Here is a 25,179-nt window from a genome sequence, read left to right as displayed (position 1 = left end):
AGGTAATGAATTACTTCCGTGAGTAATGTTTGCTACAAATTTTTACACAAAGACAAGTTATGTTGTTGTCATTTACTTACAACTGGGCATTATTTGTCAAACTGATTTCATGTCTGCTGATACCCACAGCCTACGAAATGTCTACCACGCACCTTTATTTTGTGGCAAACACTACCTTAAAAACTATGCTTGGCTACAGAAGACAAGCCATAAAATTAAAGATGTACTGATTGGCTAATTTGCTGTATTTAGAAGCAAGATGGCAGTATTGCTGAAGATCAAGAGCTTAATCACGTTGTTGCTTTCTCTGAGCAAAATTAACGTTACTGACCCACTAAATGAAGACAGCACTGCAAGTTGCAGAAGTTTACAAAACAGATAAAATATTTTATTCAGAATTACAGGCCTTTAGTGGAACAATAAATTCAATCCTTGTTTATATCATTTAAAAATAATTTTAAAGCACAGAATACATTTTCAGAATGCACTACATACAGAGTATGTATGATATTACAATGTCTGGAGAGAACTGCTTAATTGGAAGAATTTCTTCCATGGCAATTTTAGGGTAATGAGGCTGTTTTACACATGTTGAAGGAGTTCTGTATTCAAATAAAAGACATGAGAAATACACTGAACAATGAAGAGCAACATTTGAGACTAATTAAGAACCGAACTGCATGGATACATTCTCTGAAGTTCCAGGCAGAAAACAGACCACAAACTGAGAGCTGGAAACAATGAATTGTACATTACCTTGAGTGATTTTGCCAGTTGTACGTGGTTGTCATAGACTAAAACATCCACTGCTAGATTTCGCAGATGATGAAGAAGAACTTTGTCTCCCTCTAGTTCTTTTGCTTCCACAGGTACCTTCCATGTTGGGTAGGGGCATTTTGTGCCATCCCATATCTGCAATCAAAACAAACAAAAAAAAATTTCAATACTCAACTCAAAATATTAATGCATAGGAATTCATACATACTGGTGCAACAGAAAATAAGACAGCTCATGATACCAATGAGTTACGCTCTTCAGGTGGGGTGGAAAGAGGGACAAGGAAGGGTGAAGACACCAAAGGTCAATTTTTAAAGGGTTTCTACCCCCTTCTGAATGTTTAACTGCTATGAATCAAAGGACACAAAAGAAAAGATCTAGGAAGCAGCAAAGCAATGTGTACACGCACGAAGAACAACTCATGGCTGAAATGCTCATGTCAAATCAAGAGATAAAAGGGGAAATTATTTACAGTTAAAATGACCCATAACATCAAATTAATGTTCCCAAATAAGAGTGTAGTGTATTCTGAAGGACTCACATAATGAGCTTGCACATGCTCCCACAGATTCAAACAAACAAACAAACAAAGGCCTGTTATGAAACATTTAAAACCACCTTTGATTGAGATTCTGCCCTTTCCTGGAATTAGCCAAGCTTTTACAGAATTGAGCTAGAGAAACATAGATTTAATGCTATAGGCAAACGTTATGAAATTAGATGCTTAGTTTCCTACTGTTCTTCAAACTGGCTTTGCTTGGGATACATTGGTAGTTCCACACTTGTAAGAAGGATCTTACAAACTGAACTAATGTGAATGTGCCCTGTCAAGTCAAAGCTTTCAATGTCTTTTGCAAGAGGAACTAATGGGGCTGATGTCAGGCTGTATTTTAGAAGAATTTCTAAGCCAATAAGCATTCTTTACAAGAAAAGAAAGTTCTTTGGAAAATTATGTGTTTTAATGTGTTTTTATTTATTTACTATTTTAAACTTGTACAAGTAAGAGCACAGCTACTTTGGGAGCTTACCAGCTTCATTCTACTTAAATTGTAGATAAAAATACAGGAGCCATGGCTTTTATTAATTTTTCTGTATCTGCTAGTGCCACAGTTATGAACAGCTATCCTCATGCCTTCATTCTTACCAACAATAATCAAACTCTGAATAAGAAACAACAAATAGTTTCATCACTAGTCATGAACAAACAGGAATTACAGAATAGCTAGTGATGACATCTGATCACCATGTTGCAAAAGGCTGAAAAAAGGGAGGCACCATGAACCCTGCTTTCCGGACTCATTAAGGTCCTCCAACAGAATATACTGATTGTATGACATAACATAGATAACTGACAGACAGAAGAATAGTAATAAAAAACCCTTATGAAATGGATAAATGACAGCAGCACTTCCAGTGTGAAGTCTCCTCTGATTTGAAATTAAAACTTTCAGAAATAATTAACTGCCGGCTCATTTCAATTTAAGCTTACCTTCATAAAACAAGCAACACAGCTTCATGTCACATCAGCTTAAGGAGCCACGCTTACACAGAATAATTTATTGAGTGTAATATTAAAGGTTATGCTATGGGTGATGCACAGAAATCACCAAAATTCATTATGGTTATGTTTGAAGCAATCACACGAGTTACTTGAGCTGAGTGCTTAAAATTGTCATTTACTTAACTGTATTATCAACCATGAAAATAACTGTGTCTTGGAATGACACAGTAAATGTACAACCTAAGAACAGAAAGTTAATAATATATGATATGTAATGATCAACTGAACTGAACTTGTTGTGCTTTGCTTCTTTGTTTAATGAATCAACAAAATAATCAGATCTCTGTCTACAATACTTATAAAAACACTTCTCTTACAGCATTACCAACATTCTATATGTAAGGAAAGAACTTTGGTCTGTTTGAAATTAGCAACAGCTAATCAATGTCAATCTATTGGTTTTTAGCTTGTTTGGTGCGTTTTCATACAAATTTAAGTACTTAATATTTTAAAGTGCTAAAAAGAGGATATTGACAGAGGATTCAGTATGAGAAAAACCGATCTAGTGCTAGTGGATTTCATTAAGACTTTATTATTCTGATTCCACACAGCTCCGCCCTGTGAAATTCACCTCCTTAATATACATAGTTGACAAAATAGTCTTCAAAATGTACAACACAGAAAAAAAGGGAAAATAAATAATATTTACTTTAGAAAGTCCTTGTACTTCTCCTTGCAAAGGGCCTTTTAATGCTGAACACAAACTAATGAACAAGAATTAGGCCAGAAAGTTCTGAAATTTTACTGCATGCCATTTGACAACCATTTCATAAGAGACAGTTAAATGGAAATATTTGTAACAGTTGCAAAGCCTGTTACAGGATGACACTCAAGGTTTGCTTTTGTGTAGCACGTAGAAGAGTATTTCCTGCTTTACTAAGAGAACAACGCAATTTGTTTCTAAAAAGATTGTATCAGCGAGGCTTAATATAAAAGTACCATTAAATATTTTTATTTTCCATTTTATAAATTTGTAGCATGCTCTTCAATGCTCACAGTTTAACAATCAACTCAAAAAACTGAAAATAAATACAGAGGTGTTTCAGAATAGCATCAAATTGATGCATAGGGAGCTAAACCAAGAAAAATAAGGAGAGCTAGTTCATATTTAGCTGATATTAAGGATCACTCCTCAGAAAGTACTCTCCTGTTGTGAGGCATTTATATTCTGTGCTTTCATTAAGCAATGATCCCCCCAAAGTGCTTGGAGAGTACAACATACTAAATTAGTTATATACTGTAGATCTAGAAAAATGAGCAATAATTGCTACTGAGTAGAAAACAAGGTTACAATTCAAAACTAAAATTATTTCTCAACTTTAAGAAATCTACAATATTTACCTAGAAATGTTTGTAGTACTTACCATCCATACCAATGCCACCTTAAAAAGTTTCAAAATAAATAAAACAGATAAAAAGAATTGAGATTCCTGTTTTGTCTCCACAGAAACAAATTAGTACAGAATCACACATTTCCTTAATTTCTACATATTAATCCACATAGCAATATAACAAATTACTTAAAGAAAATAAATCTACCTTTAGAAGAAAAGATGATCCATCCACTTTTGCCTTCCCTACCAGCTGACAAGTGAGATCGAAGAACATCATTGGCTTAACATCAGACAATTTTGCTTCTGGTCCAGAGACAGAAAGATTACTGGCTGCCCAAATACGTAATTCTTCTACTGTTTTCTGTTCTTCATCTATGAAGGTGTACACTTTGCTAGAGGCTCGAGGAACTACTGGTGCTCCTACAGTTCCATCAAATGTCAAGGATGCAAATCCTGCACTGGTAATTCCTTGCATTTGTCCATTGTATTCCCTAATCTACAAGAAAACACGAAATAAATGATTGTACTTTATCACTGTAGTATGCTTATGCTTCTGTTTTATCATGTGCATAAATAATGGATCACTAATCATTTTCATTCCAGGTGCCAGTAGAAGAGACAAAATATAAAGAAAAAAGCAAATTAATGCTAACAAGTAAGCAAAGCATATAAGAAGGAAGTTCTAACATCAAAAATTATTTCAAGACGCAGACTAAAATCAGCATCAGTGCAGACTATTTCACTCACATGTCTCAAAATCTTTTTAGCATCCAGAAATCTCAAACCTTGATTTTCAACCAGTTGTTTTGACCCATTCTCATAAAATTAAAATTAGCTGATCGAAATCACATCCAGGTTTCTGAATGTCATTTGTGAGACAAGCCACCTTAAGATAGCCACAGACAAACAAGTACTCTAGAACCAAAACAATTAATATTTTTGAATTGTTACTAATTTAATAATTTATTGCTCAGAAATATGCCAGACAATTGAGCCTGCACCTTAACTTTCTATCAGATCCAGAGATTAATTTTGCTGTAAAAGTCTGAAAGTTGTCACTAATTCTATTCAAATGAAAAATATGCCCTGTTAGAGAAAGAGTCAAACAAATTTTCAGTATTTTCTTATATTTTTTAAATAGTTTTCTCACATCAAGTATAGTCATTACAGTCTAAACAAGTTTGGATAATATTGTATGTAGATTACATTTCCTTATATTTTAATACTGCACTAATATACATATAGCTTCAGCTGCAATGAGAAAGAAGCAGCAATGAACTAAGGAAGCAATTTAAAGTAAGACAATAAATAATCTGTGCGCTCATACAAATTAAGCCAGTTTCAACATGTTTAAATATAACAACAAGAAATTGAGTTACACAAACTGCAGACACCTTCCTATGAAAAGTTAAGAAGTCATATGGAAGCAGAATAAATTTTAATGAAAATATAAAAATACAGAGATACCAGGACCATTGATTATAACTTATCTTCTATTATTTTTGTGAACTGCTGTGCTCAAAATATGAGATGAAATTTCTGTAGTAATTAAACACAAATTAAAGGAAACAATCAACAATACATTGCACATTTCATTTACCAGTTCAAAAAACATGATGTCCACAAAAACTGTATGTACAAAGAATACATACCTAAACCAGATTAAATAACTTCTGCTTTGGTTATCATTTGAAAACCAGCAGGTATTATGATTATTATTTTAGAAATATTCTAAATTATTATGGTGATTATTTTATAAATATTCTACAGAGAAAGTGGCCCTGTATATTTGAGAAAATTTGGATAAAGTAATAAATTACTGTATTTTGGAAAAATCCCTAAGTATTTAAGACAGAATTGGTGATTTGACCCAGTACAACTCAGAACAAAAATTTCAGAAAACATATGAAATTCTAAGAACTTCTAATTATGGAAGAAGACTGTAATTGCCTAAAGTTAATACTTCTTGATGTTATAAACTTGCTTTCCTCTCGTTATGTTTTACAACTTGACAGCTGTGGTCAGAGCTGCCTAGGAATGAAGACCAAGCGTGTAATTCTGCACTGGTCTCTCAGTACTTTCCATAGTGCACCAGGTAGCAAGAGAAGGAACCAATGTTAATGGGACAATCTCGACTAAACTGAAAGAAAGAATACACTGAGACAAGAAAATCTCTAGGCAAGTGCAGAGGTGAATGCTACTGGAAATAATGGCAAACTGGTTTAGACCAGGATTAGTAATATAATGGAACAAATGTTTTCTTAAGTATTACAGAGTTTATAGAAAGTGATGCTCAAGAACAGAGATGGAACTAGCAGGGATATTAGAAATGATGTGTGATTGATTCTGCTGTATTTATAAAGGCAAGCTGCTTATGTCTGATAATCAGATTGCCAAGTATCGCTCCACTCTTGACAAGCAAACAGCCTTGAAACTCACTAGCAAAACATATCTTATTCTATTGAACTGACTGACCTACACAGATGGTATAGTCACATGTATCATGGCTATAAAGTACTTTTGCTCAAAGGAGCAATGTGTTTATATTGCAAATCTGAATAGCTGAATATGCACTTGATAGAGAGGATTTTTTTTTTTTAATTACTGTTTTTCTCCATCTAACTTTGAAGTTAGAACATTAAAACTGTAAACCATACGCATTCCAAAGCACTGGAATGACACAGTTGTTGTCTATGTAAGCACAATTCAGCTCATGATGTAATTATTTTATGATACTCATTCCACCACGCGTATTTCTACAGAACATCTTCCTATGCAGTGCATGACTGATAAACCAATGGTAACAAACAAGTGATGTGTAATGAAGAAGCTGGCATCTTTAAGACTCCCATTTCATTTGTTGCACTAACTTCAACCTAGGTACAGAAGTCAAAGCATGAAAAGATAATAGTAACAATATTATGAAATAGGTCAGAGAGTTAAGATTTTCATCTTTTTATTCACAATTATTACAGGTTGTGTTATGCTGAGGAAGTCAAGTAAGTAGAGTTTATAATGAGAGGTCATCTCATTACATTCATCAATGTTCACATTCCAAGAATTCAACTTGAGTTACAACTACACAGGGTCTGAGTAGTAGAAATATGCACTCATGATTGTACTAGATGCCAAAGAATACAGTGTTTTGAAAATGCAAAGTGCTCAATACTGTTGTGTGGAAAAAAAGTCAACAGAAAATGTCCAGTGACTCTAATAAATGACTGAAGGAGAACAAGCTGAACAAGATGTGTATTCAAAAGTGTATTCTGGTTTATTTCAATTATCTCATTGCTTTCCAGTCCCCAAACACTGAAATAGAAATAAGACAGCAATTCACTTCACCAGGAGCGTGGAAATAAATTCTTGTTCAAGAATCATTCAGAGATAATAAGGAATACGAAAGAAAAGTCGATGAGGAAATGAACAATTCTATCATCATGGCAGGGTTTGTCTAATGCTAAGAATGCAGAACAAGCCAAAACTCAAAGTCAAGTGAGGATAAAATAATACAGATTTAGTCAGTAGCAGCTGGATGACCATTCCCTCCATTTAGCAGCTCAAGTAGTAAGCATTAAGTCTAATTTATTAAGGGCATCCACAGTGAAGAAGAAAAAAGAAACAGACTTGAAATAATTCCTTCTTTGCCAAAAGATAAAGGGGGACTAGAAAAACCACAGGCCTAGCTTTTATGGTAGGAGGCAAAAAAGATCCCCGCACTGTCAGAGTACTGACTATGGCTGAAGGCCCAAATATGGGACTGAAATTCACTAAGCATTATAATTCATGAAACATCATCATTAGTCATCATAAAAATGTATTTCAAGAAATATTAACAAAAATGTAATTAAAACTGGACTATCAGTCAACCCAGCTAACAAGACAATTAAAATTTTCATTCTCTTAAACGAATACTGAGCAAATAAAACTATTCTCAACCCAGAGTAACACCAACAGAATCTCCTCCAGGACTTCGCCAACACTTCTGTTACTATGAAGTAGCCCAGAGCAGCCATTTTTAAAATGTGTTTGCTATCAACATCAATTCCCTGGAAGTCTCTCAGAGCATTTCTGGGACATAGAAATGTGAATAAACACTCTAAAGAATATGTATATCTGTTCTTGCTGGTAAACATAGTTGTGACAGGCTAGAACCTCTGCTACTCTCAAATGCTTTCCATTTGGCAAGCTAAGAGAGGGTGAAAAGCCCAGAAAGCAAAATGAGAAGACAGTAAATGAGGAATTGCAGACATACTCAGAACTCTAATTAGAGTTTTTTGTTGTTGTTCATGTTTTTATTGAAAACTGTGTTACACAGCAATCATAAATCCTGAGCTGGCTATAGTTGAAAGGAAAGAAGAGGTCACCCTATTCCCACATCTCCAAGCAGCTGTCAACAGACTCCCACACCAGCTTTTTACCTGCTCAGATTGGAGAACAAAACTTACAAAGTTACTGTTATCTCAAAATAGTCAAGACATGCCTGTCCAGAAAAATATAACTATTTAAACTGTAGTTCATTTTAAATTAGTAAGTAATTAGACAAGCTGTTAAACTTATGCCTCTGAGGGGATATGAATTGTGGGCAGCTGGAAGTGTTGAGACTTGAAACCACCTAAACAAGCTCAGCAGTGATGAAAAAACTGTGTGTGGGGAACATTAACAGACTTTGGAACATAACTGAAATACTGACACAATCCTGAAGAATGATTTATCAGTTAACAAGTATTTCAGATCAATACCCAAAGATCTGTTCCGAAATCACGTGAATAAGGTTTTCTTGTTCATGCCAGTTAGGCTGAAACACTGTTAGATTTGCATAACAGAGATGCATACATAACACCTCCCGGAAGTGGACTTTTTAACCTGTACTTCACATCTCAAAAGTAATCCATTATTTACCTAATGCCCATGCAATTTTTCAATTCTTTTAAGTGTTACTTCCTCCTTTTTTGTACACACACACATATATATATACACCTATAAAACACACAATTTTACTTCCGATGCAAGAAACATGTTTCTACCTCCACTGAATTTCAGAAACCAGTATGTTTGTAATGCTTATCCTACAGGATTCAGAGAGAATTTGAAATTAAGCATTAGACTTTCCTCTCTGAAAAATCAATGAACTTCCAAGACTGACAACACATCAGGTACTGATAAGCAACACAAGCATCAAAACCTAATTATAGCTTAATTCTACTTTAATTATACATGAAGCAGCCTTTAAAGAAGCTTTATACTAACCAGGAACAGGTTAGCTAGCTTTGTCTCTATTTAGGTATTTACAATATGCATGAACAAATGAGTCTCAAAACTGAAGATGTCGTTCAGGAGTTGACATAACTATCTGTAGAACACTGTTTTTTTTCAGTTGTTGCTGTTGTAAGAATTTGATGGTTCATTTTGTTTTGGCCCACACCATAACCACAGCTCAGTTTTATCAACTGATCGTTTTATCTTCTTCTTCCATACGTGAATTTTAAGGTATGAACAACTAAATTCTTCCTACAGTTCTCTCACTGCAAAAAACAAACAAACAAAAAAAACCCAACACACAAACAAGAAAAAAACCCACAACACATTAAAAACAAATACCCAATACCTACCTTTACTCTATGAAATCTAACAATATCTCCGTTTTTGTAAATTTTTGGTAGAGAATCTAGATTTCCATTGAAAAGAGTGCATGTTAACTTCACATTCGATTGGTCCACAAGTGTTACAACTGAGCAATAATCTGTAAAATATGGAAGTGTTTGAATGAATAATAGACATTACATAAGTTATTGGTATACAGATGTTACATTTGGATTGAACAATCATATGGACAATTCTTTCCTGCTATCATCTCTGTAATTCTCCCAAAGTTAAAGAAGCAGAACAACTGGCATACGGCCAATCTTACAAATAATTAATACAAGTAACTGAAAACAAAATGTGTGGTTAAGCACAGGTCTGTGAGCCAGGAACACACAAAACATTTTCTCCAGTACTTGACAGGCATGTTATTTTCTTAAATTTCCCATGATCTTCTTTATAAAATGAGGAGGACGTGTATGTCCACTTATCCAATTCTTTTCAAAGACTTTTGTTTTCACTATCTTCTGAAGATGCAATGAGTTCTACAAGTTCTAAAAGCAAATTAAAGTATAAGTTATTTTTATATATTACTGTGTCCAAAATATGAAAACAAGGTATTTTCTGCAAGGACACAGTCACAAGGTAATTATTAGAAAGTATAGTGAGTAGTAGAAAGTAACGTGAAAAGCGCCCTTTTAAAGGTAAACATTCATAACAGAATTTTATTTTTATTTATAACCCACAAAATCAAATTCAATGCAAGACAAATAGGACAGAACAAAACAGTCCAGTACATGACAAAAAGCAAAACTCTATCTGCCATTTCACATTAAAGAAGAATGCGTATTCTTTTGTGCCATATATGAAGCACACTGAGCATGCAGTTGCTCTTTCTTGGTATGGCAGCTGGTTAACTTTCCTGATAACTTTTCAAACACCCAGTATTAACTCAGCTATATGTTCAGAACCTAAAACATTTGTGAATCTCATCCTAATTAATTTTAATCAAGATGGAGTACTTTTCCTTTGGTTATTTACTATGCCGGCTTATACTGAAACTTACAGTTCAGGGCTAAATTACAACTTTTTAAGCAGATAAATAACTGTAGAATGTTGCATCCTAACTTATTATTTTTAACTATACATTAAGGTACACAACATTTTGGCTTTAATAAAGCTAGTAAAGATCCTCCAGCAAAAAGTACACTTTTTAAGCATTAAATTAACAGTAATAAATAATTTATAGTTTAAAACTTCTGAAGTTGGAACTCTAAAGTTTGAACTGAAAGGAGACTGGAGACGACAAGGAGAGATGTCTAGAGTGAAGATGAGCTTGGAAGAGGTGAAGAAAACACATCTTCCCTAAGAGTTTAAATGTCTTTCTTCTTTGTTTCTCAATATCTGAAGCAGTAATTAAACATTTACGTAAACTGGTAATGAATTAAATTTCCCAAGCTCTCAAAACCTAAAAAAAATAAAAAATTCCCACCTTCCTCTTAGCTAAAATTGCTACAATTCTATGTGGTAGTCAGCAATAACGACACCAAGCCAGTTTGCTTGTCTGAGAACTGAACAAAGATGCTGTAAGCATTAAAACAAAGCTGATAAAATCCTGATCATTTATTTTTTATAAAGATACAAACATAAATGATTTGTTCTAGGCAGCTTTGAAAAAGAGAAAACTATCAGTCTACTGAAACTGACAGATTAGTATAATGTAAAAAACTACAGGAATGCAATCAAAAGTGGATGATCAGCATGAGTAAATTCATAGTGAAAAATTCCACAAACTTGAAGACAACAGATATGTTAAACTGAATTAGAATACATGCTTGTTTGTATACTTACTGTGCTTTCAAAAGAAATACTCCACTGTATTCAGGAAATACATCCCTAAATCTTACTATCATTTAAACTCAAGTTTAAATTCTCTATTGATCTGAATGACTGTTCAAAGAACAAAAATCACTGAAGGCTTACTACGACGAGAAATAAAACTAATTTTCCTATGGAAATAAAAATTGATGTATTTCCATAAAACGGATGCTCCTCTTCTTCTCAAATATTTTCTCACATTGATAAATTCTGATCTGTTGTGCTTAGGGGTTGCTAAGCATCATTCTTTTGCACACTTCCACAAAAGACACAAGGTCAATGTTATGTATCATCTAATCCAATATTCTGTGCTAGGAAAAGCAGATATGAATAAAGTATAGCCAGTGGCTGATATGAAACTGCAAGTATTTATTACTGTAATCCAAATACTGATTGTTTTATTTCTCTGGGTTAAGTTTAACAGATCAGATGCACAGAGACAATGGCAAAATCAGCTATAAAGAAGAAAAACTTATGGTTCACTGATTTACAATTCTGTAAAGATACACGATAGCACATTAGAGTGCATTGATATAATTCAACCAGGAATCCAAAGTGAAATATCAAGCCCACAAGACCACACTAAAATTTCTGCTACTGTTTGAAGCTGTGATTATACACCCTAGTCAGTTTCATACACCTGCAGCTACTTATTTAAGGGGAGGAAAGTGAACACATTTCCTCCATTTTCTTTGCAACTATCACGCCCTGAAGATCAGTATCCTTACCACTCTAAATAGTATAAAATATTGCACTTTAAACAGTCAGAAAAGACCTTCTACATAATATAGGTTCTCTGCTTTTGTGATTATAGTCTTTCACTTTCAAGAAAGACCTCAAAACATCAATTCTACAATAAACCTAGCTAATTTTCTTCAAGAACAAAGCATAAAGACTGATCTTCTTTTAAACAAATCCTCAACCAGAAAGTCCTTTTTGAAGGTGAACAAATAAAAAGTCATCTGTCCTTCCTTTTCCACACGGAACGTGAAAATTATTTTCTGCTTTCCAAAGCAGTATGAGAGTTCAGTGATTGAATTTACTTCTCGGTACAAATGGTAAGTCAAACTGATGAATTTAAATAATAAAATAGTGTCCTAGTGTCAGATGAAACAACATCATAAATATAATTGCTCAAACTTCTGATTTTTTATTTTACAACATACATTTCAAGGAAGAAAAACTCCTCAGTTACCAAACTACTGAAAAAAGAAGTTTACATACTGGGGACAATTTTCTTCTCTTACAGGAAGTTTCACCACTGGTAATTTACTTATAACACTTCGCTTTAAAATACGACACCTAAGTGAAGTGAAGAGTGCAAAGAGCACGAATGCCTTCTCCAGCCACAGATTCACAGATCCCTCAAACAGAGGCACAGTCCCTCCATCTGTACTGCACCCCTTCTTGGACCTCAGGCTCACCTTGCAGCTTGTGTACGCAAAGGAGAGGGAGTGTGAATATGCTGAGAATTCAAAGACTTAAGAAAGATAAGAGGATAAGACAAACTGCAACGTTCAGCTGGAGGGCTCAGCCAGATAGGTATGCTGACCAGCCCTGTTTTACATGCGCTCTCTTTTACGCTCTTTTTTACCTATCTCCTCCACGTTCCTCGTGCTCCCACTTCCCCTTGCATGCCCACATGAGTTTACAGAGCTCTGCAGTTTCTGCATCCTCCCAGTCCGGGGTCCCCATTTCACAACATGATCAGCAATAAGTGATGCTAGAAGTGGTGCCTGTAGCTTTCTAGTCTGCCAGTTAGTGACTCAGGTTTGTTTCTTGAGATCGTCTCCCAGCCAAGAAGACCTCCATCAGATAACCTTGCTGGTATAAAAAAATCTCACATTCTCATACGCTCTCATAAATTAGCGTGGCTGACCACACTTGGTTCGCTGTCTCCCTGCCTTATTGTACTTACTGCCTCACAAAAGGGCCCTGGACCAGATACCTTTCAAAAAGCAGGCAAAATCGATCTAAAGCTCAGCACATTTATATACTACAGAAGAAATCTTTAACCTTTTAAAATGCTTTAACTTGCTTGATATATGCCCCCTTATTTGGAGATACTCAAAAGCCACTCAGACATGGTCCTGGGCAAGCAGCTTTAGGTGGCCCTGCTTGTTGGATAAGATGACCTTTGGAGGTCTCTTCTCACCACAGCTGTTTTGTGATGGTTGAAGATTTCTATTAAGCATTAAAGGTAATGTTGAGCAATTCAGTTAATTTCTTCAATGTGATTAAGTGCTGATTGGCTTGGAGTTTTATTATACAAAAAAAAAAATTCTGGTGTTTCTGACTGAAGTCCTTAATGAAAAAAAACCACAGATGCATAAAATCTAAGCTGTTAAAAAACTTACTGATTGTTACTTGCATATTGTACCACATCCAGATCAAAAACATTTTAAATAGTGAAGGTTTTAAACTGTTTTGAAAGTAAATCCAAAATATTGATGACTTGTTTACTGGCTGAATTTTCCTAACAAAATGAATAATGAAATCATTCCTAACAACACAAATGAATTTAAAATTTCAACAGTTTAGGATCTGCATGTCAAAACCAGTTTTTTTTAATGAACAAAACAATTATGGAACGAGTCTCTTAGCTATTGAAAGTATAACTGAATTTTTAAGAAAGTCTGAAATAAAAGCCAGTCACCTGTGGCGTAACTGAATTACTTTTCCAGGAACTGAAATTGTCCTGATGCATATAATGATGACAACTATATGAGGGGCGAGCTTATTGTTTTACAGATCTATAGTCTTAAAAAATCAAAAAGTTAAAAGTGAACAGGGAAAAGAAAAGAGAGGGAAGAATCATTATGGCAGCATGAACACTGCTGCAATTCAAGTTGTTGCTTTTAGTCATAACTATTACATTCTACAATATCTGCTTTCAGTAACAGACAAGGACTTCAGAGTTGCACTGTGCCTGCAAACACCCAGAGCAAAATTTAAACTCTGGACTTCTAAATAAGCAAGTTCTGTACTATTCAGTTCAGAGAAGTGATCAGCTGGTCAGCTGAAGCAACACCTTAGCTCAATCAATATAAAAACTGGCATAGTACAGTCATCTGAATGGTAGAAAATTATCAAATTTATTAAGTTTCAATACTAGATTGACTCAGCAAAAGGACTGGTCTTACAATAACAGCACTCCAAACTGCATCATTTTTTTTTTCTCTTTTCTCTCTCTCTTTTTTTTTTTTAATACACTTATTCTGAGGAGATTAACTGCACGTGATGGACAACCAGGAATGGACAGTTAACCTACAAGGACACTTGTAACATATCAGGATTGGCACTTACTAAAATAACAAGGAGAGAGAAGCCACATTTGGCTTAAATGGGAAGCACAGAGTGAACTGTCTGCCTTACACACTCCCCATACTCTTTTAGACTACTCCTTAAGGCTCTTTCAAGACAACTACTTTGACTTGTTGAAGTAATTTTACAAGATGAAGTCTTTCATTTCATCTTGTTAAAAGAAACAACAACAACACAATTGTGTAGTGAAACAGCTCTTGTAAAATATTTTAGGAAACAAAAGGAATTCATTATTATTACAAGGACCATCTGAAAATCAGTAAAATTCCAAGGCAACATCAACAGAAAGTTACATTAACGATATGGAGGGTGCTAACCTCCAAGCTTCTGGGCCCTAACTTAAAATAGCATAAAACATAAATGTGTTGTCTGTGTAACTTTAACAGTCACTGAAAAGCCAAAGTTTTCTCAACTGCTATGACAACTCAAGTTTGCTCTCTACATTACAGATTTCGTTTTATAAAATGCATTAGCATTTGCACTCCTCTTTGGAGTATTACAGTAGTCATTAGCATGCTTAGAAAGACAGCGCTCTGCACAGAGTAGCAATACCAGAAAAAAAATCCAGTTTCACTTACAGTCATAAAAAAAAAACAAAAAACAACAGAACTGCAGCAAAAGCTTTGTAAAAAGGCAATTCAGTACTTATTGATTAAATGCATTTATTTTGGTTTTATTTAGGACTTCAGCAGTCCATAACAAATATGCTCGTAAAATCAATTTTAAAGGTAGGAAGCATTGATCAAATTATGAATCCCCTCTTGGTCAACTGCATATATATTCACAAACTTCTGAGTTTACAAAATTGACTATCCTGGATCAATAACTTCTTCCCACAAAAATGATAAAAAGGTTGCTGGTAAGGAAGGACTTCAGAGATTGCCTTCTGCTTCTTATATTGCAATACTAAAAAAAGATTTTTCTGTAGCAAACTATTCTCTCTTCAAAAATACACTAACCATGAATAACGTTTTCCAGTGTTACTGAGAACAGTCTGAAACTGAACAGCTGAACCAGCTAAGTTACTAAATATGTGCAACAAAATAGGGAAAGCAAAACAAAACGTGAACATACATATATTATGCACTTACCTATTTCCAATATACACACAGAAACACACTGATACTGCTGAAGTCCAAACTAAATAATCAAATGGAAGATGCTTTAATGTAATGTGGCACTGCACTTAAGAGGTACTCAAATTTTTAGTAACAATGAGATGCATCTGGCTAAACGGATACTTTAATTATTTGCTTTCAGTGGGAACAGGAAGCAAAGCTTCAGCTTTAAGCTCTAATACATGTAAGGAGGAATGTATCTAGGGGAATATCCATGTGGTGAATAAAGATCCAGATGGATGAAGCAAGAGTGGCTCTACCACCCACACTTCCAGCAGGGGCAAGCTTAAAGCTACATGATTCCATTAACACTGTGTCAGAAATAGAAGGCATTAGTGCAGGACTGTGACAGACCTAACGTGACTACAGAATTTTCTGACAAGAGCTATTTCATGCCTTGGCAACTCAGAGCAATCATCAAAGCATTCTGCACCTTCTCAGAGCCATGGATCATGCAAAAATTGAAATATTTAACTGAGAACATCTTTACACAAAAACCTAAATCAATTAAAAATGTTTTAGAGATTTTCATGATGAAGTATGAAATGAATCACAACCGCAACAGTAAGAAAACTCACAGTAAGAAAAGCAGTTTACAAAACTCTACAGAAGAACCTTCAAGAAAGAAGTTCACCCATTTCCAGATGTCTAAGGCTTGGAGAGCCTTATGCAGATCTGAAATTATCCATGAAGAATATGAAAATTTAGTAATTTTAAAAAACAACCTCTTAATATAATCTATTTTTTCCTCATATTAGTTAACTACCTTTAAAAAAAATAAAAAACTCTGTATGTAAACACAACAAATATTTGAAAAAAATGTTAAGACCTGTGCTGAAGTGTGATCTTCGAACTGCTGTATTATGGTTCACTGAAGGTGATGAAAACAAACAACTGGGCATAATAAACAATTTCTGTTCTGTTTCGGTTTTTTTTTTTTTTTTTTGAGTGAAGACATGGAACACAAAACTTAGCTGTTCTATTACTATGCCATGAGAAATACTTATAAAATATGCTGACAGACTTAAATGTCACCAGATTTTTTCTATATGCAATATACTTCAGACTTCATTCATATACTGCAGTTGTTTCATCTCTCAGTCCTTGTTTCTTTTTAAAAATGACATTAAATTACTCAAATTATTCTTTCTTTTACTCTCCCCTTAACTTTTTTTTTTTTTTTGTCTTTAAGCAACGTATTAGAGCATAATTAATGTTAAAATGCTGCCTTAGGTTTCAATTAGCTTTTTTTTCTCCGTCCCTCTCCTCCTTCTTTAAAATAAAGTTACAGAAAGAGCATGAGCATACAAAAAATCACATTTGTTAAATTAAATATATATATGCATATATATATACATACCTATATAGATATATATGTACATATATACATACGTATACACACACACACATATATATATATAAAATCAAAAAAGAAAAGAAGTACTTTCAAGCTGAACAAGAAACAAGAACATTTACTTTTTTAATGGGCTGGTATAGAGTACCTTACACATCAGCACTTTGAAAACACCCATACTTTTCAAGTGGTCTGATGGAACATGCAAATCCACAGTGGAACTTCTGTGTTGTCACACATCATGAAGTATAAGTAAATTTTCACTGAAACAAATTGTCACATACTTTCCAATGATAACTGAACTAAGTTTTTCTCTTGTAAAAATGTGCAAGGTAATTGCTCTGTTCCATAAAAATAAGACTGATGGCCTTCTTGTATTTCTCCCAGCTACCAGCAGTTGATGAAGTATCTGCTATTGCATGGTGGAACGCTTCAGTTGCCTGTTGCCTTGAACTACTACATGGAGCAAGTCTTGAAAGGTCCACAAAACTCTTTGATGTGAAGGTTACTTGCAGACTATGACAAGAACCAGCACCTCTTGGCAAGCTGGTCCATACTGCTCCTGGACAAACGACTTCGACAAACACCACACACACTTTCCAATTACTTGTTCACACACACTTGTAGCTATGAAACCTAAAAGAATCTTGCAAGTGTGTTCCCCCCACAGTAATTTGTCTCAAATTGGAGTCCAAGTATGCATATACAATAAACTGTATAAAATGACATTCTTTGTGTGGGAAGACAGTAGCCTGAATTTATCATTTAAATCTATTATCTTTCATCTGCCTTAGAAAGCTGTACTTGCAAAGAACAGCATCGGATAACGTCTTACAAAGTCCATTTTAAACAATTTTTCAGCTCTGCATGTTTTTAAACAAATCTATGGAGCTTGTTTTACAGAGGCACTGCTTTACAATTATTTTGTCTGTCAATCACTAAGAGATACTAAAAACCAAAGCTGGCCTTTCAGTTGGTTTGATGAGGTTTTAACAATTATTTCAGCAACTAAAATACAATAAGAGAATTAGAATGTTTAAGAGAAGAGGAAAGGTAACCTGCCACTGCCAGCACTGTAAAGAAAACATTTTTCACAATCAGAAAAAATTAAGATGTATATAACATTATTTCTCAGAAAACACAACTCACTGCTCAAATAGCTGAATTTAATCAGACTTTGGGCAGGGGTTCTAATTGTAACATCAGGCCGCATTCATCGAACATTCAGAAAATGAGAACTGCCTACAGATCAGTAAATCTAAAAAAGTAATACTAAATTAAAATGAATACTAAGATGTCTAAACATAGTGCATATTATACAGATATTCCTAGTTGTTTTTCTAGATATGTAAAAAAATTCCACAGGTTTGAATTATGAAACCATCATATTGCCATGCAAAATTGACAGATTACTCTCCAAATGCTTTGCTCCTTTCTCTACTATGCCCCCATATAAGATGTGTTGAAAAAGAAAAGAGTAACTAGAAGAGAAGACTTTTTTTTCCTCACAGGCAATACAAGGGAAGTTTTTAGAATTGATCAAATAGCAAAATGTTAAACCGTTTATTTCTTGCTACACAAATCGAAAATTGACTTTCATCTGAAACATTTGCAGTGTATAATTTCCTTTAGTAAGTTTTGTGTATAAACGACTATGTAAAATACAGTTACCATTTTTATTTATTTTCAAGAAGATAAAAATACATGCACTGTAGTTGCTAAAAAACAGATGGATCATCACTTGTCCCATTCCTAAATGAACATCTATTTTTAAATTCTAATACTTAAAATTAGATTGCCTATGTTCTTCAGGCTCATTTTTTGTTTCACAGTTTCTTTTGAGAAATACTACTGCCTCACCAACATTTCTTAAGAATGCAGGGAATGGTTTTCTAGGAGCAAATTTTGTCATCTGCCTGATAAATATTTACTTCACTAGCTATCTGCACCAGTGTGCCTAATCTGGCTCAGACATCCATTACTTATTCTGTTCTCTTGGTGTTATCTGAGAACCACATCCAAAGGATCACCAGACTTCTGTGGTCAATTTTAACAGAAATAACTATGAAATTAGTTCTATGAAAAGAGATTTTAATTTTTTTTGAAAGTAGTACATACCTGTTCCTTTGCTTACATAAGGAGGCTTGAAGAATTTCACAATGCCGTACAAATTCACTACAGTCCCATCTTTAAGACAATTCAAAGGAGTATACACATATTTTGGTGCAACAGACTAGAAAGGCATGGTAAAATTAGGGGACAGAAGAAAAAAAAAATTATGCAAATGTTCATCTAGAATTCTGTGCTTTTAACACCATTCAGACTCAGATATGTTTTTAATTTGTCATAATAACTAAAAGTTACCTATTCTTTTCCCAGCTTATTCAGTTAAGATTTTCTAAATGTTATTTAGAATTTTATTCATCCATTCACAGACAAAAAAGCACACCTCATTCCATTTCTTCTGTGAAATATTTCTTACAACAAACTAGCCAGTAGGGGCAAGTAAGATACAAAAGTGAAGACAGATGAATAAGAAAGTGAAAGTCATCATAATGTTTTTTTTGTTTGTTTGTTTTTACAGGCTGGTATTAACACATCTATTCAAATGGCTTTTTAAAGCCACAAATTATTTTTAAATTAATATTGGCAGCGTTGCCGCACAGAATAACCACTTTGGGCATCTTACTTCTCACAGTTACTGCCTAAGTTTATATTGTAATAGCACTACTGTCAGAGGATTAAAAGAAATCAAGGACTAATTTCTACTATCTAAGGAACTTCTTCTCAACTTAAGATTACAGAACACAACTCTCTTAAAGAATGCAAGTTCTCCCAAACTGACTGAAAACTGCATTTTACTGATTGAACTGTGGAAAAAAATAAAACTCTCAGATAATTAATACAAAGTCAAGCTGTGTTATCTTCGGGACTAAATCTTCAACCTGACGATAAGGAACAATTAAATTTCATCTATCAAATTTTATGCCTTTAATGTACTACTTCCTACAGAATTGTAATTTAAATAGGTAAAGGCTTGTTCCTAGCAGAAACCAAAGGAAATGTTAAAACACAAAGTCTGATTTTAATCAAAGGAAGATTATCCTTTTTCTTTAAAAAATAAAAATAAAATAAAACAACCTCCTTTGGTATGGAAGGTACCTTATTAATTCATACTTCCTAAGTCAACGTGCAGCCTATTTTGAGAACCAGACAGAAACTATATCAGAGAAATACTATTTTATCATATTTCATTCTGTTTTCTAGGCATACCATTTGTAGAAATAAAAGCTAAACAAATGACTGCTGGAATAGGAAAGAAAAAGAATTCTATATATTCTTATTTACATGCAGTTCACCTCATATTAAAAATATCCTGAATTTTTAAAAATTCCCCGCTTAAAAAATATCCTGAATATAAACTCACTGCAGATGTAGTTTCTGAAAAAGGAGTTATGCTTGGCTGTGTACAAATCTGAGGAAGAAAAAAAAACAAACACAAACTTAACTGATTACAAAAATGAAGGCAGTACAAATATTGTAACATTTCATACAGCTGCAGCAATAAACACCTTTCCTATTGGAATAACTTCTGACACCTCTGAATCTACTAAAACTTTATTCTACACAATAAACAATATCTGTTCTGAATACACTCAGACAAAATCAACTTTAAACAACAGTTTCTGAAGCAGAAACCCCTCTCGCACCCTTTACCTTATATGCATTATTCCCTTCCATTATGTGCAAGAGCAGTTCAGAAAGTTCTAAGGAGCTATCTCAAGCTAACTAATGTCAAATTCCTGCACTCAACAAGTAGAAATTTACCTTGGAGATAGAGATAATCTGGATCTGGCAACACCTTGCACCACTTCTATATCATATACTTGGACACACAGCACTTCACAGACACTGTACTCTCAGTTTGTCATCTATTACAAAATGTTATTCACTGCCACGGACTGTTCTGCACAGAGTATTACCATGAAGGATTTTCAAGCACACAATCCCCATCCAGATCCTACAGAGTATTGGACAGAAAGGATAACACCCATTCTCATCCATCAGAGATAAATACAGAGATAATTACTACTTTGACAAAATGGATGGAAGCATGTATTACATAATTGTAGGCACACACACAAATGTGTCCAGACCATTTCCTCGTGGTCATGCTGTAATAATTTGCAGTACTTCAAATTCTAATGGATTTTTTCTCTACTGTAAAGCATAATTTTAATGATGGTATTTGGAAAAAAGAGGTTAAAAAAAAAATCTAGGGACCCACTTACATAAATGGCTGATCCAGCTTCTTCAGACACCTGCAGGTGGCAAGCATGTCTACCATCTTCTTTTGCTGTAGGAGATTCTGCCACCTTAAATCCAGCAACCACAAATGTGTCCTACGGAGACAGGTGATAAACAGATGAGTGCTGTGCATGGCATTATGTTTAAAAGAGGATTTAATTTCACTCAAAAGTCAAATTTCACTCTCAAGTCTTAAGACATTCAATTAAAAAAAAAATATTCCAAACATTGCCTTTAATTTCCTCTACATAGCAATTCTACCCTAATTCTAATTCAAAGAGAATCATTACGCTTTGAATACACTGAACATTGACTCTTTCCTACATAAAATTAACTAAGCCAAAAAAAGCAGTCACACATCTGATTAATATCGATAAAGCATTCCTGTCTTAGAGGTTGTTTGTTACTATATTACAGCCTCACTTCAAAGAGAGTCTTCTTTTAGATACTTTCAATTTAGTTGGATCAATATCCTCCAATTTATTCCTTAGGGGTACAACAGTTAAGTAAATGACTAGATTTTGGGTAGCAAAAGAGATACTACAAACTTCTGTGGTGTCCTTATTAATCTTCTGGCACAAGAAGCAAATTCATTTGCTGCTGCATGTTCACTTTTGGTATAAAATTCCTCACATATCACAAAGCAAAGAAAAAGAATTACTTAAGCAGTAAAAGATTTAAGTTCCTGCAGAAGATCTTTTAGTAGCAACCTTACAAAAAAAAAAATAAAAGAGAGAAGACAGATGAAGGAAAACACATGTAGGAGACAGACATGTTAAGAAATTTATTTCTGACCAAAAGAAATACAATACTAGGAACTACAATACAAAATGAAGCTTTTAGAGTCAGCTGCTTTTTTGTCAGAACAGGATAGCAAACTTCCAATATATCTGCTCTTGCAAAACCTTCCACACACATGCAAACACACCTGAGAACTACCATGTTGAACTTGGTGTCCTTTTAATCCAAGCTTCTACCAAAAGCACTTCCTGAAGTTTTTAAGGAATGACTTTTGTTTATGTTTTCATTTGATTACAACATATATATACTATAAATACTACAACATATATATGTTGTAATACGTTTTCTGATTAAAGCTGACAGTTTGTCAAATATTGCATTACAATAGTTCCTTTAGCTATTTCAGCAATCTGATAATGCTACTCTCAATAATTAAAAAAAAAAAGGCTGTTACCTCAGGTTTTATCAATATAACTATTAGAGTTAAAAAAAAAAAAAAAAAAAAAAAGCCCTGCAAAAAAGCTTGTTTGACCAGACCTGAAACACACTATCCAGCTAATGTACATTAAAGTTGTTTCATTCTTTTCATATAAGACAGAAACGATATACAGAAACACAAACTTCAGGAAAACTAGGGTTGGTTTTTTTTGTTTTTTTTTTCCTCAGAAAACAGGTTCAGCACATCTTTTCTTTCTCGGTTGCTGATGCTCTTTCATGGTGTTCCTTCAACAGTGCAATTAACCTTCATGCATTATTCCTGTTTCAGCATTTTGTTAGATTACAAGAGGCATAAGGCTCTGGGACTTGGCTGCTGAGTCAGGATTGGAGCTCTGTAGAGCTGACTTGACTTGTTCTCCTTTGTCAGGAGGAACTTTAGTATTACATAGTCTCAAGCGTGTACACAGGTTGATAATAAATTGAGGATTTTTCTTGTTAACAATGATAGAATCACTGGTGGTTACTATCACTTGAAGGGTTGCTAAGAGTTGTTGTTTCCTATAGCACTCTCTGGGACCCATCTTTCTATTGTCTCATTGCTGCTCAGGGCCTTTTATGAATGTTTTAATGAGGACAATAAAAATAGTCAGTTCCTCATATTTAAAAATTCTGCATCCTGTATATTTAGCAAATTAAGTCCAAGACCTCCCAACCAGGAATTACTGCCAAAATTCTTGGAACACAGGAATCTGTATAAAGACTGTTGTTATTTCACATACGAATCTAAGATTTGCAAAAGAAAGATCTTCTGTCCCATACTGGCTGCTGATCTTCAAGGTATGTTTCCTTTCTTCTGCATGTGTAGGAGAACTGTTAGGTCAGGGCCTTAACTGGTGATTAAGTACCTGGTGAAGGGGTGTGGCTGGCCTGGGTAGCACAGGCAGATTGTTTTTATCCGCGCTCCCCATGTGACCAGAAGGCATGGACACAGGGCAGAGCCACCCTAGGCTCACATGATGGCCAGCCTCCAAAAGGAGAGCATCTCTTAGATCTAGGCTGCTTCCTGGGAAGGAGTGCTGCATGGCCAGAGGTCCCTTTTACCAGCTGGGTGAATTCAATTCTTCTTTCCCTATATGATTATTGGTCTACCTGCAAATACTTTGCCTGGTATTGCCAAGAACCTGTCAGAAACAATTTTGCTTCCTCATGAGCAGAACAGCATGGAATAAAACAAATATCAAAACCACGCTTTGATTCACAACAGAATCTCCTGTACAACTTAATACCCTCTGATCTGCACACATTACCATCCAGTCTGATGACCCTCTGTATCTTTTCCCCAAGTTCACACATATGGCTAAAATTAGCTGTGCATCAATGTCAAGGTCAAATTAATAGACTCTCCTCTTTGCTGAAATTTCTGCCTTTTCAAATCAAGTGAATTCCAACTGAATTCTAGGCCACACTGGAAAGTAGGAAAATGTTCTTTATTGAAAATGTAGCTAGGCACTGGATCTCTCCAGGGAAGTGATCACAACACCAAGCCTATTGGAGTTCCAGATGCACTTGGACAATCATCTCAGGAAATATGGTTTGAGTTCTGGGTGATGCTGAATGGAACCAAAAGTTGGATTGATGATCCTTGATTGCCCCTTCCAACTCAGGACATTCTATTCTATGGCTCTATTATCTGAGCTGAAAAGCTTTGATAAAATTCTAACTTAATCGTTCCTATTTCCATGGTTGAGAAAGCCTTAAATTGTTGCTCATAAAAATATTTCTATGAACCTGCAAACAAAGACCAGTTTTCTTTGCTAAAGCTAAATAACTTTCCATTTTCAATGTGAATTTCTACATAAATAATAATAAAGCACTAACATGAGCCCATAGCATACAGTATACCTTAAGTTGATACCTGGCTATCTGTCAGCAAACTGACAGGCAATCTAATCAAAATTATTAAGCTGAGGTAATTGTTTTCAGCTTGCAACACACTCTCAAACTCGGACTGATTTGCCAATGTCCTTTACCCTGGAGCTATCAAACCAAGCTTTCTTTTCTAATGAAGCAAGATGCCAGCAACACACACAATAAAAAAAACTGTGTATGCAGTTTCAAATTATAAAAAAGAAAAGTTTTAGTGTAACTTAAACCTTAAATCAGTTAAAATTTAAAATCTTATCAAAAGTATGGCAAGACATCTAACAAACATAAATGGATGGCTTTTCTTTCATTCATATTGTCAATCCTTTTCTTGCGAGGTAAAGGAAACAGCACTGACAGACAAAAAGAACTGCTCTATTTCAGTATTACTGTCAAAAAATTTACATAAGCAAATACTTTTTTCGAGTTTATAATTATAAAGATGAACAGACTGAATAGACCATTTCTAATGTTATAATAGCTGTATGAAGACAAAATAAAAAAGTAACAGATCTCTGAAAAACAGTTCATAATATAAGAAAAAGTGAATATATTTTACCCCGTTACGTATAAGTTTTGCACAATCTTCTGCCATTTTTCCATATATTAGAACATTGAGACTGTTAATCCTTGAACATGTGTCATCTAGGAAAAAAAATGCATCCAATTATCATTCCTTCTTCAAAACAGCAATGGGAGAAGGTTTCCAAAATAAATGCATCTACAGAACTTAACATTTTTCATTCCAATTAATTTACAAGCAGAAAATTACATAAATAGCTGTGCAATCGGGTTTGTGTGCTAACTATGGTGGCCAGCATGGTGAGAGAGGTGAAGAGACAA

The 25,179-nt window shown here is 34.4% G+C and overlaps 1 protein-coding gene across 5 annotated transcripts in view; it reads right to left on the bottom strand.

The window, feature by feature from the left end:
* POT1 (protection of telomeres 1) overlaps window positions 1-25,179 on the bottom strand; it is a 62,952-nt gene that overhangs the window by 24,243 nt on the left and 13,530 nt on the right. For 4 of the 5 annotated variants that reach the window (XM_090136849.1, XM_031615053.2, XM_031615063.2 and 1 more), the window contains 7 exons: window positions 24,896-24,981; window positions 21,219-21,329; window positions 20,354-20,401; window positions 19,045-19,159; window positions 9,282-9,412; window positions 3,878-4,168; window positions 757-912 (listed from right to left, as the gene is read on the bottom strand). In XM_090136849.1, coding sequence (XP_089992975.1) covers window positions 757-912; window positions 3,878-4,168; window positions 9,282-9,412; window positions 19,045-19,159; window positions 20,354-20,401; window positions 21,219-21,329; window positions 24,896-24,981 — 938 coding nt within the window. The remainder of the gene's footprint in view (window positions 1-756; window positions 913-3,877; window positions 4,169-9,281; window positions 9,413-19,044; window positions 19,160-20,353; window positions 20,402-21,218; window positions 21,330-24,895; window positions 24,982-25,179) is intronic. The other variant, XM_090136866.1, reaches the window with a different exon arrangement.

This window comes from Phasianus colchicus, chromosome 1 (genome assembly GCF_987193195.1).
Source record: "Phasianus colchicus chromosome 1, bPhaCol1.hap1.1, whole genome shotgun sequence".
Lineage (NCBI taxonomy): Eukaryota > Metazoa > Chordata > Aves > Galliformes > Phasianidae > Phasianus > Phasianus colchicus.
This window is presented reverse-complemented; position numbering and strand designations above follow the sequence as displayed.